The sequence below is a fragment of the Pezoporus wallicus genome, unplaced genomic scaffold (assembly GCF_028554395.1).
Source record: "Pezoporus wallicus isolate ANWC-B61680 ecotype Strahan unplaced genomic scaffold, APGP_CSIRO_Pwel_v1 contig_8517, whole genome shotgun sequence".
NCBI classification, from domain to species: Eukaryota; Metazoa; Chordata; class Aves; order Psittaciformes; family Psittacidae; genus Pezoporus; species Pezoporus wallicus.
Genome location: NW_026635263.1, coordinates 684,734 through 701,048, shown reverse-complemented (window position 1 = coordinate 701,048; position 16,315 = coordinate 684,734). Strand labels below are relative to the sequence as shown.

The following is a 16,315-nucleotide window of genomic DNA, read 5'->3' as shown; positions in this document are numbered from 1 at the left end:
TTTTGTCTGGTGGGATTGGTGTGTAAGTCTGGCTGTATTTGTATGTAAACCTGGCTGGTGCACAGGATTTGGAAAGGAATCTTCTTGAAATGAAATCTTTTTCAGTGGTAGAGCTTTCAATTGAAGGACCTAAAGGATTCAAATACTGTTTTTCACATACAGAAAGTATGAGAAAGCTTTTCAAAGCTTTGGATATAGAAGTATAGAAGCAAGAGCATATTAAATGAAGCTGTACCTTAATACTACAATTAATTGTAACATTTCTACCTGATGAGTACATCTGACATTTGAGCAGGCCCTGTGTTAAAATTGTGCTGTAAACTGAACCTTGTACCTCCAATTTCTAATCCGGAGTTTTTTTCTTTCTGATAACTTTAACCTTCCCAGGAAAACCGGTGGCCTATATGCCTTATGCTGAGGTCAAGCGAGCAATAGAACAGGAAGCACAAGTGCAAAACACAGCAACAAGGTCAGCATCACCGTACAGGCTGTCTCCAAGAGAAGTTAATAAAGCCTCTCCCCAGCCTGATATGAATGCAGCTCGCTATAGTGTTCCACCAGGTAAGTACTTTGTTAGGTATCATAGGGATATGTAGTCTTCCTTGGAAGCTGGACTGCTGAAATTTGATATAGTATCAAATTAGTATCTAAATGCTTTGTAAATTAACAAAAGAAGAAAATAGATTGTTTTCCTTGTACATGTAAATTTCAAGCTTCTCTGAGATTGTATTTTTGTTATTTGTTGCTGCATTAGCTGCATGACATATTAAAGCAGATGGGTGATCTGGAAAGTGTTAGAACAGCATTGAGACACAGTCATCAAGAGATTTTCCGCTTAACACAAGTACTGTCATATTCATGGGTGGCCTTTCTTATGAAGGGAGGAGTTAAAGAAAATAGAAAGCTGCCACTATCCTTGGCATTAGTTTCTTACTATAATTGCTTATTATTATAATCTGAGTGGTTTATAAAACAGTGAAATAACTGACAAATCTTAATTGTGAAGCTTGGGTTATTGCTTTTCCCTTCAGAGTGTAATGTCATGCTAAGAAAAGACAAAAGCAGGGAAGCTTAGGTTATGTTTGACTCAGTTGCATTCAGTTCAAAGAATAAGAACTTTCTTTAAAAACAGCAAAACAGAAAAAAACCTGAATTTGCCCTGGGCCGCTGGTTTTAAAAGTTTAGTTTTCAGGGTCTGCACTTCTGTAGTGCAGCTTTTGCCATTTCTTTTTGAGCCTTGATGCCAGGTTACATATTTTCAATTCAGTTTCTATGCATAACATACATTTGGATATAATGAATTTCAGAACTGTAAATACAGCCCAGATAGAATCATAGAATAGTTAGGGTTGGAAAGGACCTTAAGATCATCTAGTTCCAACCCCCCTGCCATAGGCAGGGACACCTCACACTAAACCATCTCACCCAAGACCTCATCCAGCCTGGCCTTGAACACTGCCAGGGATGGAGCATTCACAGCCTCCCTGGGCAACCCATTCCAGTGCCTCATCACCCTAACAGGAAAGAATTTCCTTCTTATATCCAACCTAAACTTCCCCTGTTTAAGTTTTAACCTGTTACCCCTTGTCCTGTCACTACAGTCCCTAATGAAGAGTCCCTCCCCAACATCCCTATAGGCCCCCTTCAGATACTGGAAGGCTGCTATGAGGTCCCCACGCAGCCTTCTCTTCTCCAGGCTGAACAGCCCCAGCTTTCGTACGGGATGTATGCTTTTGGGTGTTGTATTCCTGTCAGAAATTGTCAGATGAACTTGCTATTTTTGTTCCTCTTGTCTCTCTAACAAGTAGTAGAGCTGAAACAGACCGTTATTTTTAATGTACGATGTTTTCTCCCCAAGTTCTCCAGCCAGCACCTCACCAAGTAATAACCAATATACCTGAAGGAGTCCGCCTTCCAACAACCAGACCTACCAGACCACCACCACCACTCATTCCATCCTCCAAAACAAATGTGCCATCAGAAAAGCCTTCCTTCATCATGGGAGGCTCAATCTCACAAGTAAGAGAACTATTATTTGAAAACCTCTTCTTACATCAGTATTTGCTCTTTTGCCAGCCTTCAGCATCTTGTTCTGGTTTATGTGTTCACCGCATTAACACTTAAGATCTATACATGCCGCTTCTAAAAGTCCAGGAATTACAGGTGCTTTAGAAAATAGAAAATCTTGCAGCTATTTACATTTAGGAACATGGCTGAGGATCTTCAGCTTGGGTGAACTGCATCTCCAGACTAACTTTGGTACTTTGCAGTGGTATACTGTAGCATTTTGAGACAGTATCGTAGTAGTATTAGCATTCTCCTGTAAACATAGATGTGAATCTTCATTCCACAGACAAGAATTAACATATATTCGTTGTTTCAGGGAACACCTGGCACTTACTTAACATCCCACAGTCAAGCTTCCTACACCCAAGAAACTGCAAAGCCATCAGTGGGTTCTATATCTCTTGGACTGCCAAGGCAGCAGGAGTCAGCCAAATCTGGTAAAAGAAAAACTGACGTGTTTTATATAGACTATTTAATGACTTGTAATTAAAGGAAAAAAAAAGCCAACAAAACTTTTCTTCTTTATTCTTCTTCTGAATAGCTTCCCTGCCCTATATAAAACAAGAGGAATTCTCTCCCAGAAGCCAGAATTCCCAGCCTGAGGGACTCCTGGTCAGGGCACAACATGAAAGTGTGGTTCGAGGTAAAGAAAATCACACAGATTTAGAAACTTTATCAGAGCCTGAGAAAACTGAGAGGATTAACTTCTAGAGCTCAAACTGCTGAAGTGTTACTTTTAAGTATTATATGATTATATAAGTACCATAAGATTATATGATTAATCTGCTCCCTATTTCCAATGCATGTGTATTTGTAGCTAGCACCTCCTGTCTGCATGTCTCACTTCAAAACAGTTGTTTCAAGGCGTGCCAGTTTCAAAATGAAGCTGCTCACTAGAGCATATGCAGAACAATACATGTCAAATATCCAAATACATCAAAAGAAAAGAAACTAAATTCCATGGGTTAATGCTGCAAAAGGCTTTTGGTCTGTAAAAGAGGAAATGATGTGACTGCTCAAATGCATGCTGTTAAACTGATTTTTTTCTCTGTATTTTAATGTAAGCTAACAATTCTCACTAGAGTTTTTAATTGTTTCAACTAGAGTAGCTATTTTTTTGTTATTCTGTGATGTATCAGGATGTCTTACTTCAAATCAGGTACATCAACGATACAGGAGGGAAGTATAACACGAGGAACTCCAACCAGTAAAGTATCTGTTGAGGCCATTCCTTCTTTGAGAGGCTCCATAACTCAGGTATTTTTCTGCTTATTGAGAAGGCTGAGGCAAACCTGCATATTTAAGCTGTCACTGTGGATATATTTTCATGACTGAAAAAGTGAATTATTATCACAAGTAGGAACTGCCTTGAATAAAGAAATTTTAATACAATCAGATGGTCAAATCCTACTATTGCTGAAGTTGCCATTACCGTGCTTTCATCTTCATGTAAATGAGTCTTTAAATAAAGCCACCAGTGCTTTTGGTAAACCTAGCTGGAGGGTTATTAACAACTTCCATACTGCTTGATAAAGTAGGTGGCTTTCTACATCTAAAAAATGTTGTGGGTTTAGGTTGGTTTTTTTTTTTCCCTTTACTGCTATTATCTTAAGTAAGTGCCCATGTTCTGAGTTACATTTGATTGATTGATTGATTGAATTGCAGGGTACACCAGCTCTTTCCCAGGCTGGCATAGCAGCTGATGCATTATTGAAGGGAACCATCACCCGGCTAGCTACAGAAGACAACAGCCCAGAAAAGTGCCGCGAGGAAACTTCAGCCAAAGGCCATGTTATTTACGAAGGCAAAAGTGGGCATATTTTGTCTTATGATGGTGGGTGTTTGTATATTATACCTGATTAAAGGCAAGACTGCAACATGTTCTGCTTTTATAATCCATAGCTGAATTGTATCTATTTCCAAGTGGTAGATATAAACCTTAATCGGTGGGGTGCCATCTGGGAGAGGTATTGACCTGCATGTGTTTTTTGAGAGTCTAAGAATTAAAGTGATTCAGAAATTGTGATGGTGTTCTGAAGAGTCTATTGTACTATATATTTAAAGTAATAGTTAAACTGTTTAATTTCTTTGCCGTTTATTTCCAATTTGTCATGGAAGATTTTTATTTTGAAAGGTTAAGCAAGTTTGAAATTATCTGCATTAAAATCAGAATAAATGTATCCTTTAACTTTGAACTTAAGATACGGATAAAAGAGTAACTGAACAAATAATTTTTTTTAACAAACTATAAAGGATCTTTTGAAGGTTGAGATTTAATGTTACAATATTCAACTGAAGTTGTCTTGTTAAAGTATTAATGACCTGTGGTCTCATTAAATGTTATGCTCGTGTATCTCTTTCTTATCAGCCACATTTTCCTAACCACACTCTTATAAATTTTGCCAGCTATTAAAAATGTTCGTGAAGGAACAAGGAGTCCAAGAACAGCTCATGAAATTGGTTTAAAGAGAAGCTATGATACAATGGAAGGGAATATAAAGCAAGGAATGTCAATGCGTGAGTCTCCGGTGTCTGCACCACTGGAAGGTAAAAACAGCTGCTTCCAAGGTGTTTTGTGTTTTATCCAAATATTTTGCATTGTTGTAAGAGTACTTAGAGTTATTTTATGGAGCAGATGAAAAGAGAAATGAGATTTAAATCTTACACTACTAACCAAATCTATGTAATAACCATTACAAGCATGCTGGAAATATGACTGGCGTTCAGCTAGCACTTACTCCTCTTAGTAGATCTGACACGTGTGACTGACTCTGAATCACAGTCCCAGCAGGTCATGTAGAGCTCAAACAACACCAGTGTGGCCTCCATGGGCACACCCGTTAGTTAAATACTGATCTCAGCCATGGCACAGTAACTCTGGAACACTCTGGTGTGACCTTCTGCATTCCTGCAGTAAACCTCTTGGATTATGCCAAGAAGAAGATTGCACAGCTGCTGTATTCTGCTTCAGGGCATCCCTACTATGATTTTGATTTAATAACCTATAATGAAACTAAGGCTGCAAAGGTCAAGTCAGGCCATTGCATAACTTTTCTGATTGCTTTTTAAAAATACAAGTGCAAGAAAATGTTGCATACCTGAACTATGGAGTCTTACTCCTTAAGTGTGTTTTTTTTTCCCCATATTTGGGTAGCCCTTAAACGCTATTTTCTGTACGCTTTCAGCAGAAGGAGCAATATGAATAAGAAGTTCCTAGGATCTAGAAATTCAGTCTTGCCTTTAAGTTTCTTATGCATTTGCCTCATCTCTGGGCTTTTTTGGGATATGAGAAGCTGCTCTGATACATCTATGCTGTATCTCATTGCTTTGACACATTTTCTGTCCTCAAACTGTGGAAAACCATGAGTTCTTTCGGGATTTGATTCAGATTCCTACTCTTAAGAACAGTAAATTCAGCTCTTCCCAGATGATTCAGAATGAACTTTGATTAATTTGAAAGAAGCCGAGATTTTTTCTGAGGTGTTTTTTTTTCCTTTTTGCTCGGGTTCCTATCATGAACACCTTTCTTTAAGTAAAGTGAAGTGTAAGAGAAGCAGTGACTGCATTTGGGGCAAGAGTTAAGCTTAATTATAAAAAATACCTTGTGTTTTCTAAGTATGTTAAAACTTGCAGGAATGTAATGGCATGAATGCCTGAACTGAAAGACTTATTTTTTTTTTAGGGCAGGATGGTGTTTATAACATGTTGCTACAGTGCCTAGCATTCTGAGGCTAGGACCTCTGGGCACTACCCTGATATAGATACTATCTGTGATGTATATAAGAAGGAGGAGGATTTTGTTGGGCTTCTTTGAACACTTGTTTAGTTCTCTAAATTATGTTCATTTTAGGTTTAATATGCCGTGCACTGCCTCGGGGTAGCCCACATGCTGAACTAAAAGAGAGAACAGTGTTGTCTGGCTCTATAATGCAAGGTAAAGTATTCTGAGTTTAGAAGGCAAGTATTAATTACAGCCTCAAAAATCTGGATTTCTGAACCTTAAAACTGATGTTAACAATGGTAGCTGTGTTAAAGGTGGAGCTAATTTCATTAAACATGTTTTTCAGAGCATAAATCAGCAGTTTCCTGATATGCTGTATACAAAGCTAGTGTGTAAATGTAGCATTTTATTTCTTCTTGGAAATCAGACTTTTTTTCATACAAATACTTTTGCAATTAGCTCTTTTTTTTGTAAATGTGAAGATGTGTGCTATTTCATTTATTTCAGCATCTGAAATAACTTGGGATGCTTTCAGTAATATATTGAATATTTGTTCAGTGTTACTTCTGTGGTGATTTTCTTAGTCTTTAGAGCATATCATAGATTATAGCAAACCAAAGTGCCACCATTATGACATGTAGTTATTCTACTCTCTTTATGAAAAAAGAGACTTGGTAATTACTAATGCCAGTAATGTGTCTTTCCTTCTATAAAAGGTACACCAAGAGCAACAGCTGAAAGCTTTGAAGAAGGCTTGAAATACCCTAAACAGATTAAGAGAGAGTCTCCTCCCATAAGGACATTTGAAGGAGCCATTACTAAGGGGAAACCATATGATGGAGTCACTACTATAAAAGAAATGGGTCGTTCCATCCATGAAATCCCAAGACAGGACTTACTAAGCCAGGAGAGTCGCAAGACTCCTGAAATGGTACAAACGACCAGGCCAATCATAGAAGGCTCCATATCTCAGGTGAATACAAGAAGCACTGCTACACTCACACAGTTGGTTACAGACCCAGGAGTGAATCAATCCAGGGTATTTGAATAATCACAAATGAGAGATGTGTTTTGTTTTTTAAGAAAGCCACCAACTTGCAAAGCTTAAAAGTATTTTCTGCGGATTAGATAAATCCTGATGATTCAACTGTAGGGAACACATTTGCAAGCAAATGTGAGAGAACTGACAAGTAACAGTCACTAAGATCCAGTTATATTGTGTGTTAATGTGATGCAGGCAATGAACTACAATGTCAGCAATGTGAGGATTTTAGCACGCATGAAACATTGGCAGAATAAGCTTACCTGGTCTTTTTCTCCTTTTCAGGGCACACCCATAAAATATGAAAGCAACTCTGGCCAGTCTGCCATCAAACATAATGTAAAATCTTTAATCACTGGACCAAGCAAGCTTCCCCGTGGAATGCCTCAGCTGGAAATGGTGCCAGAAAACGTGAAGGTGGTGGAGCGAGGAAAATACGAAGACGTGAAGACCGGGGATGCAGTACGTTCCCGTCACACGTCAGTAGTGAGCTCTGGTCCCTCTGTTCTCAGGTCAACTCTTCATGAAACTCCCAAATCACAGCTGAGCCCTGGGATTTATGATGATACCAATGCTCGGAGGACACCTGTGAACTATCAGAGTCCAATGTCCAGGAGTTCACCTATGCTGAATAGAGTTAGTGAGGGTATGTTATTCCTATCCAGACAAGAAGTTTTAATGATTTCATTTTAAACTGAAGTTTAAACTGCTTTCTGTAATCCGTTCTACTTTCTTGTATTCTAATGGTTTCTCTCTATTTGGAGGGTGGCTAGAGGGAATTTTAGAAGGCTCTAAGCCTAAAATCTGCCATATTATAACATGGATGTGGGAAGACAGTTCTTTCTCAATTTGCATTTAATTATGGGTTGTATCGAAACAGTTACCTGTAAGTGTAACATTTTAAGGGCAGAAGCTATTCCTATGGAGGTGTCTAGATGAGGAAGGTGTTCTGGAGAAGTGTAAGCAATCAGCTTTAGGATTTAGATTTTTCACCAGAAATAGTTTGTGATATAAAATACTTTCTGTGATGTATCACATTGCAAGATCCTCTAGACTGTTACTTGAGAGCCAGTGTATACTTACAGCTGAATTTTCTAAGGAAAAAAATATGCATTTTATTGATTTGGAGTTTTCATTGTTTTTAGGTGGAATATCTTCTGGGAAGCCAGCAAATCATGAAAGGAAAAACACACTCACTCCGACACAGAGGGAGAGTGTGCCAGCAAAATCTCCAGTCCCCGGGGTTGATCCTGTAGTGACTCACAGTCCTTTTGACCCTCATCATAGAGGAGCAACTCCTGAAGTCTATAGGAGTCACCTCCCTCCTCATTTAGATCCCGCTATGCCATTTCACAGGGCTCTGGATCCTGGTAAATCTGTTTGTATTGGGTTTCTTTTAATTTCATAAAAGGTGATATATTATACACTGTTGTGGCCTAATTTCAACTGGGGGGGGGGTTATTATCTGGCCAGGAAACTGAAGGAAAATATGATTGTATAAGGCTGTAACTTTTTTCTAGAAGCTGCCAGCTGCTTCTGTTTGGTTACAGACAGTATTTTTAGATAAGTATTCGTGAAATATATGAAAGCTTTCAGGAAAGCTATGCAGGGAAGGATGTGGAAGATGCTATAGAATTAATCAGGACCTCTTTATTCAGGACTGTGATTCCTTCTCACTGAGGGATTATCAGGTTGTCCCTGGTGATACTAAATACAGTAGACTTCCTTTTAACCTATCCCTCAGTCCCCTTCTGTGAGATATTTTAACCTTCTTTAGGTATTTCAGCTCTTTACATCTTCAGAACTTCAGGATTTATATTTTTAATCAAGTCTCTTATGCATATCTCCAATATGGGTTATTTCACTTTTTCTGTCTGAAGACTGCATAAATTCAGTAAACCACCAGTATTTAAATGCTGTTTTAATTCATCTGGCACTGGCTAGAGAGAATTGACAGTGCTTCTCATTAAAGTTACATAAACATCTGAAACTTCCATTTGATATCACCCAGACCCTAAATCTTCTGGGTTTTGTTTCCTCCTTCACCCTCAGCTGCTGCTGCTTACCTGTTCCAAAGGCAGCTCTCACCCACCCCAGGCTACCCAAGTCAGTATCAGCTTTACGCGATGGAGAACACACGACAGACAATCCTAAATGACTACATTACCTCACAGCAGATGCAAGTCAATTTACGTCCCGATGTAACGAGAGGATTATCTCCCAGAGAGCAAACTTTAGCTCTCCCATATGCGGGAGCAAGAGGTATGCCCGTGGTTTTTCTTATGTTCTTTAAAGTATGTTTTGGACGTGTGGTTGGTTGGTTTGTTTTGTTGCTGCTTATAAAGATGTGTTCGTGTGCATGCATACAATTGCGTAGGCAGAGATGTGTTTGCAAATGTGTTGTCCTACTTCTATACTGGCTTCTGTGGGCATAAAGGAGAACTATATATGTAAACAATATTGTTAAAGGGAAGGCTGTAAGACTTATTAGTGTTCAAGAAATTAGACTGGTTTTGATAGTTTAAATTGGTACTCAGAAACATATTTAACTCATCCTCAACTTCAGAAAAGAGAATTATATCAAAATGAGAAGTTCTCCAAAATGAAAACAAAAGCAACAGCTAAAGGGATGAGGTTTGTGAAAAACAGAGTGATTGTTTAAAGGTGTTATGTTAGAGAGTTAGCAAATGTGTATAAGGTGTTGCAGGATTGGGAAAAGCCTAAATCAATCTGGATATGTAACAGCAGCAAGAAGGAGTGTTTGAAAATAAAAAGACATCTTATGAAAGTGTAGCTCCTCAGACAGAGAAAACAGGAATCTGGACAAGTTAAATGGCTGATTGCCGTATCTAAGAGAGTATAACCAGCGGGAATATAGCTCTGCATTTGCCTTATTCTGTGTTTTTACACTAAGCATTCACTGCTGACCTTTATTAATGAACAGAATATATAATGTGTGGGCTGTTGGTCTGTCCTTGAGTTACTATTCTTACATGTGTCATCTCCTAACAGGAATTATTGACCTGAACAATATGGCTCCCACTATCTTAGTGCCTCATCCTGGAGGAACAAGCACACCACCCATGGAGAGAATCACATATATCCCTGGTACCCAACTTACGTTCCCTCCTAGGCCTTACAATCCTGCTTCTCTATCACCAGGTAAGTGCTCAGTGATTTGCTGATGTCTCTAGTTGTCTGACATGCTTTCTTTACCTTTTGTTAATGTCACGTCTTGGTATTTTTTGCATGTGCTTCTTAACTTGGATAGCAAAGGTTTTCTTAAGGATATCCTTTGTAGTTACATTAGGAGCACTGACAAACGCAGAATTTGCCTCATTCTGTCAGGTCTTTATTTATAGTCATTTGATTATGATTTCGCTGACTTCATAGTGTGTGTGTTGAAGAGTAGAATTTGGGTCTATAAGCTGTGTGTAGTTTCTAACTGTATAAAAAACACTTTAGTAAAAAGCTGTTGAGCCTTCCACTGTTACTGTATGTTAAGCTTTTGTCTTCTTAGAGAAGTGGATAGTTTTGAGTGTATTCGGGAAATTTTGCTGTAAGTGGATAGCAGAATATATTGGCAAGTGTTTACATCCAGTTATGCTTAACTTGAGTATCTCTTTTTGCTACTGCATTTTATTTTGTGGACCTTCCAGGACACCCTACACACCTGGCAGCTTCTGCAGCTGCAAATGCTGAAAGGGAACGGGAAAGGGAGAGGGAGAAGGAACGGGAAAGGGAGAGGGAACGTGAGCGGGAGCGGGAAAGAGAACGAGAACGGGAGAGGGAGAGAATCTCTTCAGTCCCTGCTGAACTTTATCTTCGACCAGGTGAGTGCAAATCATTACATTTAAATCAGTTGTCTTGTAGACTGTAACTGCTTCTGATCTTTCTCATAGCAATGTAGCACCTGGGAAATGGTGTGAATCCCAGTTACCACTAGCACAACTTCCATGTCATTCAGAGCATTGTAAACATACTGCTGCTGTTTAAAGCTTTGATACATACTGTCACAGCTAGAGGGGTGGAGACTACTGGGAAAGGATGTGGAGGAGACAACACTGATATGTAGTACTGCATTGTTATAATAGTTACCAATATATATTGTTTGTTTCCCTCTGCTCTCTGTTCTGCAGGTGCAGAGCAGCCTGGCAGACCTGGCAGTCATGGATATGTTCGGTCCCCATCCCCTTCAGTTAGAAGCCAGGAAAACATCCTGCAGCAAAGGCCTAGTATTTTTCAAGGAACCAATGGGACAAGTGTAATCACACCTTTGGATCCTGCTGCTCAGCTACGTATCATGTATGATTTGTAACTTACTATTCCAGAGATATGTGTTCTAACATTTGAGCTTACTAAAAGGTGCATTGAGCCTGAGGAAAATACAACAAGATGAGGATATATCACTATCTGATTGCTCTTGGATTTATTGGAAATGATCCAATGCATTTTCAGTAGTCCAGTTTGGATAGAAATTAGTGTCAGAAAAGCTTTACTTTGTTGTGTGTGTGATATGGCTCTGGTTCTCTTTTTCATGCGATATAATTGAGAATATTTAATGTTTGCCAACAGGCAGCTCACCCCTGGAGCTCCCTCTATTACTCAAGGGTTGCCAGCTTCCCGTTACAATACTGCTGCTGATGCCCTTGCAGCACTCGTAGATGCTGCAGCCTCTGCTCCTCAGATGGAAGTTGCCAAAGCAAAAGAGAACAAGCATGAAGGCACCAGGATAGAAGAGAATATGGGACGCCGGTCAGCTGTGGTTACTGAACAGCAGCAGATGGAACAGAAGACACTGGAGGTAGAAAAGAGGCCTGTCCAGTGCCCCTATACATCTGCAAACTTTTCTGGTGGCAAGTCCCAGGGACAGTCTTCAGTAGTATATTCAGAGGCTGGTAAAGAGAAAGGACCTCCTCCTAAATCCAGGTACGAGGAAGAGCTGAGAACTCGAGGAAAGACCACAATTACTGCTGCTAACTTCATAGATGTGATCATCACTCGACAGATTGCTTCAGACAAGGATGCACGAGATAGGGGCTCTCAAAGTTCAGATTCTTCCAGTAGTTGTACGTATCTTAGTAACTATCTACTTCTTTGCTGTCTGTCTTAGCCTTTTAGGGAAATAATAAGGTGTGAAATGATTCTGATGTTCAATGATAAAATATTCACCTCTGCCCAGTAGAAACACTTCATAGACAAATACAGTTTTTGCATGTAGTTACTCAAGATTCTTGCAAAATCAAAATTGTTTGCTTTATTCAGATTCCCTGCTACAACAGGAAATGCAAGATAATAAGACTAACCTTATCAGAACTCAAGAAACCTAAAATTTGGTTTACATTGAAACACTGTGCAAGCATTTGTATCACCGTGGTTATCATGAGGAAAATACAGTGTTTTGACTTTCATTTCACTGGTGTCATTATAATGGAAACACTGGTGTTGCTGTGTAGAGGCAAGAGAAATTTTCTGTGATATTTACACCTTATTCCACAACCTTTGCTTGATACTCAGTATCCTCCCACCGGTATGAAGCTCCTGGAGATGCCATTGAGGTGATTAGCCCTGCAAATTCACCTGTACCTACTCAAGAAAAGCTACAGCCCTATCAACCAGAGACACCTAAACAAAGCCAGGCAGAAAGTAAGTTTATCTGCATATGTAAATATTCTCACACTTATCTTGCTTATATTTACCAGCTCCATGGCATCATAAATATCTTGGGAGTCTTTAAGTGGCTGCTTAGCATATTCTTAACTTTTCAGAAACTTTTGTTGGAAGTATGTTGTTGCAGTGATCTGGATAAACTAGAGCAAATGTATTGGAACTGACATTTGGCATTAGACAGACAGAGCTCCTTTACATTATAGGGTAGCTGATTTAGTAAGAAATTTATTTCCAATACATTCTTTCAAAGTCCTGCATACAGGTGTTGATGCCTAGAAGTTTTTACCTATTAGTAAAGGTCAAAATATTACAGAACAGTTTGCAGGTGAGAAATGAGCTGCAATTAATCTAGATTGTGAAATGAAGCTTTATTTTATCTACTCTAAATTGTAGTGCTTATATATGAAGGGGGAAAAGGTGATTATCACACAGGATATCAAAAACGTAATGCAGAAACACTTCCTCTATTAAATTTGTAAGCACAGAAGTTTCAAACCTTGAAGCTTCAGTAATACCATCTGTTAAGACTGACCTTTTCTTCTTCAACTAGATGACCCAAACAGGCAATACGAGGGGACGATTCACCGCTATAGGACACAACAGGAACCCCCTTCACCCCAACAACCTCCACCTCCCTCTTCCCAAGCAGAAGGGATGGCACATGTGCCCAGGACCCATCGACTTATCACCCTTGCTGATCACATCTGTGTAGGTTTATTTGCATGCATCTTTTCAGATGTGAAAAGTTATATTTTGATGATGAAAACACGTTTTGAAACTTAATACCAATTCTGTAATTACTAGTTTTACTTGAGGCTGTTATACAGTGTGTCTGAACTTAAAATCATCTCATTTGTTGCAATCGGTCTCGTATTCATCTAGTTCATGAATACATAGTCTCTTGGCCAGTGTCTGACCGAGATCTCTCTTCTATTTTCTTGGCCACTATCAGCAAATTATTACACAAGACTTTGCTAGAAACCAAGCAGCTTCTCAGGCCTCTTTGCAGCCTCCCACCACTACATTCCAGAATTCCACCCCTGTTCCAACACCTGTTGCTACCCGGGCAAAGACATCGAATCGCTACAGCCCTGAGTCCCAGTCGCAGTCCGTCCACCATCAGCGGCCAGGAGCTAGAGTGTCACCTGAAAATCTGTCTGACAAGTCCAGGGGAAGGTAACACATGTATTCAGTTTTACTGCAAATTTAATGCCCAGATCTGATATGTATAAAATCTGATATTTATAAAATACAGTAACCTTGATGTAGATCAGACATAGAGGTATATTCCTGTCCTTCTCTTTGGAACATCTTTTTTGCCCTGTTCTTGACAATCGCTTGGCTCCATAACATAGATTATAACTGTTCTACCTTTACTTCCTATGCTTAATTTCCAGTCTTTAGGGGGATGAAAATGTTTAATTACTTTGAATTGTCCATAATGACTCTGATAAAGTTCTAAGTCATCTTTTCGAGATCACCAGACATACTAAAAAGCATGTAACATACATAACTAGACATAAGTAGTTATGTAACAACTGGAATGCAATTACATGTGTTGACTACTGCTTTACATGCATTAAGAGTACTTACCTGTCTCTGAATTATGGATGTAGACCTGGAAAATCCCCCGAGAGGAGTCATGTCTCTTCAGAGCCCTATGAGCCAATCTCGCCACCTCAGGTCCCAGTTGTACATGAGAAACAGGAAAATGTTCTTTTGCTTTCCCAAAGAACTGAGCCTACTGAACAGAGGTATGTGTAGAGCTGAATTTTAAGAACATAATTGTGGATCTTTGAGCTGCATACAGTATCTTTATTAAAGAGCAGTTTAAGTGATTTTTCTCTGGTGCCACAGGCGAGTAGTTTATCACTGTTGACCCCTTTTGTACTCCTAGCATTCACAACCTGCTACTTGGGAGATGCTTTGGGAAGCCTGAGGGAAATACAGTCTATACCAGTTCTGTCTCCAGTTTCTTGGTGCAAGCAGTGGGTTCTACGTCATATCTGATAGAAAGCACTATAACAAAACTCCTTGTTGGGTGTCAGTTCTGTAAAACTGAAGCGGTTTGGGGATAGGTCCAATTACTACAGCTTTTATTAAATATTCAGGCGTCTTCTGCATGCTTGGCTTCCTGGATACTGTCCTGGTGAAGTGTGGCAGAACCCAAGGCTTCCAATGCTCGTGACTCTAGAGCAGCTTAGCTCATGAAATAGCGTTAAGCTAAGGAGTTTCATTTCAGGGAGGTGTGAAGGTGGGGTGTCAGGAGGCCCGTGCCCAGGGGTGTCAGGCAGCCCTGTTTTCCAGGGCTATTTGCCAGTCTCCAGATCTGCAGCATAAAACTACATGGGATCCCTGTCAGACTGCATCAGGGCTGGTGTCTTCAAATAGCTGGCAGATGCACATTGGAATGGATGCTTCTGTCATTTGCTCTGCTGCCTGCTGAAGAAGGAGTAGCAACCAGCAGGCTCACCATATACTTACGTAAAGCTCATGCTGGTGAAATTGATTCTTTTCTTCTTGTTTCACCCCTACCCTCTTCACTCTGCAGTTGCTGGCAGGGTTGTTACAGTCCAGGATGCAAGTTTAGCTGGATGCAAAAGGATTTTCAGAAATGTGGCAGGGCAGATTGCATTTTTATGGGGTGGGGCTTTTAAATTAAAGCTGATTTGCTGGATTACTGCTGCTTAAGCAAACTCAAGTGTTACAAGTGAACATACAGTTGATAATTTTTATCCACTTTTCAAAACAGTGTAAGTCATTTGGGACCTTGGTATTAGCTTAGGTTTTTCACCTGAATTTCTTCATGCTTTAGCTTGGATTTTTAGGGGTGTTTTTTTCTCCTTCTGTAGTTGAAATGCTACTGCTTTTATAATCTCTATAAACAGTCTAAACTTTGCACATTCTAAGATCTGAAGATAAACTCGGTTTGACATTTACTTCAGCCATTTTTGTACACTGTGACAGAAATTATGTGCAGAAAGTGTGTCAGCCACTGTGAATGTAAAATTGGTAAGAGGTATGAAATACAGAACGTGGATCCCAGTCTGAATTTGTGCCATAGAGCAAGAGTGGCTAACTGACAGCTCTTGAGCCAAATTCCAGTCCATAAGGTTGTTTTACCTGGTTACTAAGAATGCCTGAAATAGCTTATTTGCTTGGACCATCTGTGACAGGGTTGACAAGCAGACTTTAAAAGCAGTATGTCTTTTTAGTGGCATACTGGGGACAAGAGTGAGAAGATTGTAAATAGGAGCAGCTAGGACGAGTATTTGGGCTTCTAGCTTAAACATTTCTTCACCTATTGATTCACACTGCAAACTGCAGCCAGTGTGCACATTGCAAGGCAGTAGGCACCCCAGAGATAACTTCTAAGAACATCATCTGTATACCCCACTCCAGGTACAAAGAATGACATGGTCACTTTTTCTGTTACCTGCATAAAGCAGATGTTCTTGGAGAGTCATTAGACTTGCCTGGTCCCCAGAAAACAGGCTGAGGAAAGAATCTTAAAGTTGATGCGAATGTCGGTGGTTTCTGCCTGACTGCTTTTGGAAAGATTGAAATGTGCATCTTGGAAAACGTTCTCTCTCATTGACACATGTTGGTCTTGGCAGGACTGACTCTCGCTCTCCAGGTAGTATAAGCTACCTGCCTTCGTTTTTCACCAAACTTGAGAACACTTCACCAATGGTAAAATCCAAGAAACAGGAGATATTTCGAAAGCTGAACTCATCTGGTGGAGGTGACTCTGACATGGGTATGCAGGACTTGCCTTTTCCCTGAACTTTTCCAGCTTAAGCTTTATGTGACTG

At 39.7% G+C, this 16,315-nt stretch overlaps 1 protein-coding gene across 9 annotated transcripts in view; it reads left to right on the top strand.

Annotated features, from left to right (window-relative positions):
• Positions 1–16,315, top strand: part of NCOR1 (nuclear receptor corepressor 1) — a 65,847-nt gene that overhangs the window by 44,912 nt on the left and 4,620 nt on the right. For 7 of the 9 annotated variants that reach the window (XM_057415362.1, XM_057415370.1, XM_057415375.1 and 4 more), the window contains 21 exons: positions 388–561; positions 1,859–2,019; positions 2,384–2,504; positions 2,609–2,710; positions 3,227–3,324; positions 3,733–3,901; positions 4,474–4,614; positions 5,918–6,001; positions 6,505–6,761; positions 7,116–7,476; positions 7,976–8,200; positions 8,883–9,092; positions 9,843–9,992; positions 10,490–10,663; positions 10,970–11,135; positions 11,406–11,899; positions 12,348–12,476; positions 13,051–13,208; positions 13,453–13,676; positions 14,117–14,254; positions 16,118–16,260. In XM_057415362.1, the coding sequence (XP_057271345.1) occupies positions 388–561; positions 1,859–2,019; positions 2,384–2,504; positions 2,609–2,710; positions 3,227–3,324; positions 3,733–3,901; positions 4,474–4,614; positions 5,918–6,001; positions 6,505–6,761; positions 7,116–7,476; positions 7,976–8,200; positions 8,883–9,092; positions 9,843–9,992; positions 10,490–10,663; positions 10,970–11,135; positions 11,406–11,899; positions 12,348–12,476; positions 13,051–13,208; positions 13,453–13,676; positions 14,117–14,254; positions 16,118–16,260 (3,879 nt within the window). Of the gene's footprint in view, positions 1–387; positions 562–1,858; positions 2,020–2,383; positions 2,505–2,608; positions 2,711–3,226; positions 3,325–3,732; positions 3,902–4,473; positions 4,615–5,917; positions 6,002–6,504; positions 6,762–7,115; positions 7,477–7,975; positions 8,201–8,882; positions 9,093–9,842; positions 9,993–10,489; positions 10,664–10,969; positions 11,136–11,405; positions 11,900–12,347; positions 12,477–12,762; positions 12,826–13,050; positions 13,209–13,452; positions 13,677–14,116; positions 14,255–16,117; positions 16,261–16,315 lie in introns of those variants that run through there. The other 2 variants (XM_057415384.1, XM_057415402.1) reach the window with 2 other exon arrangements.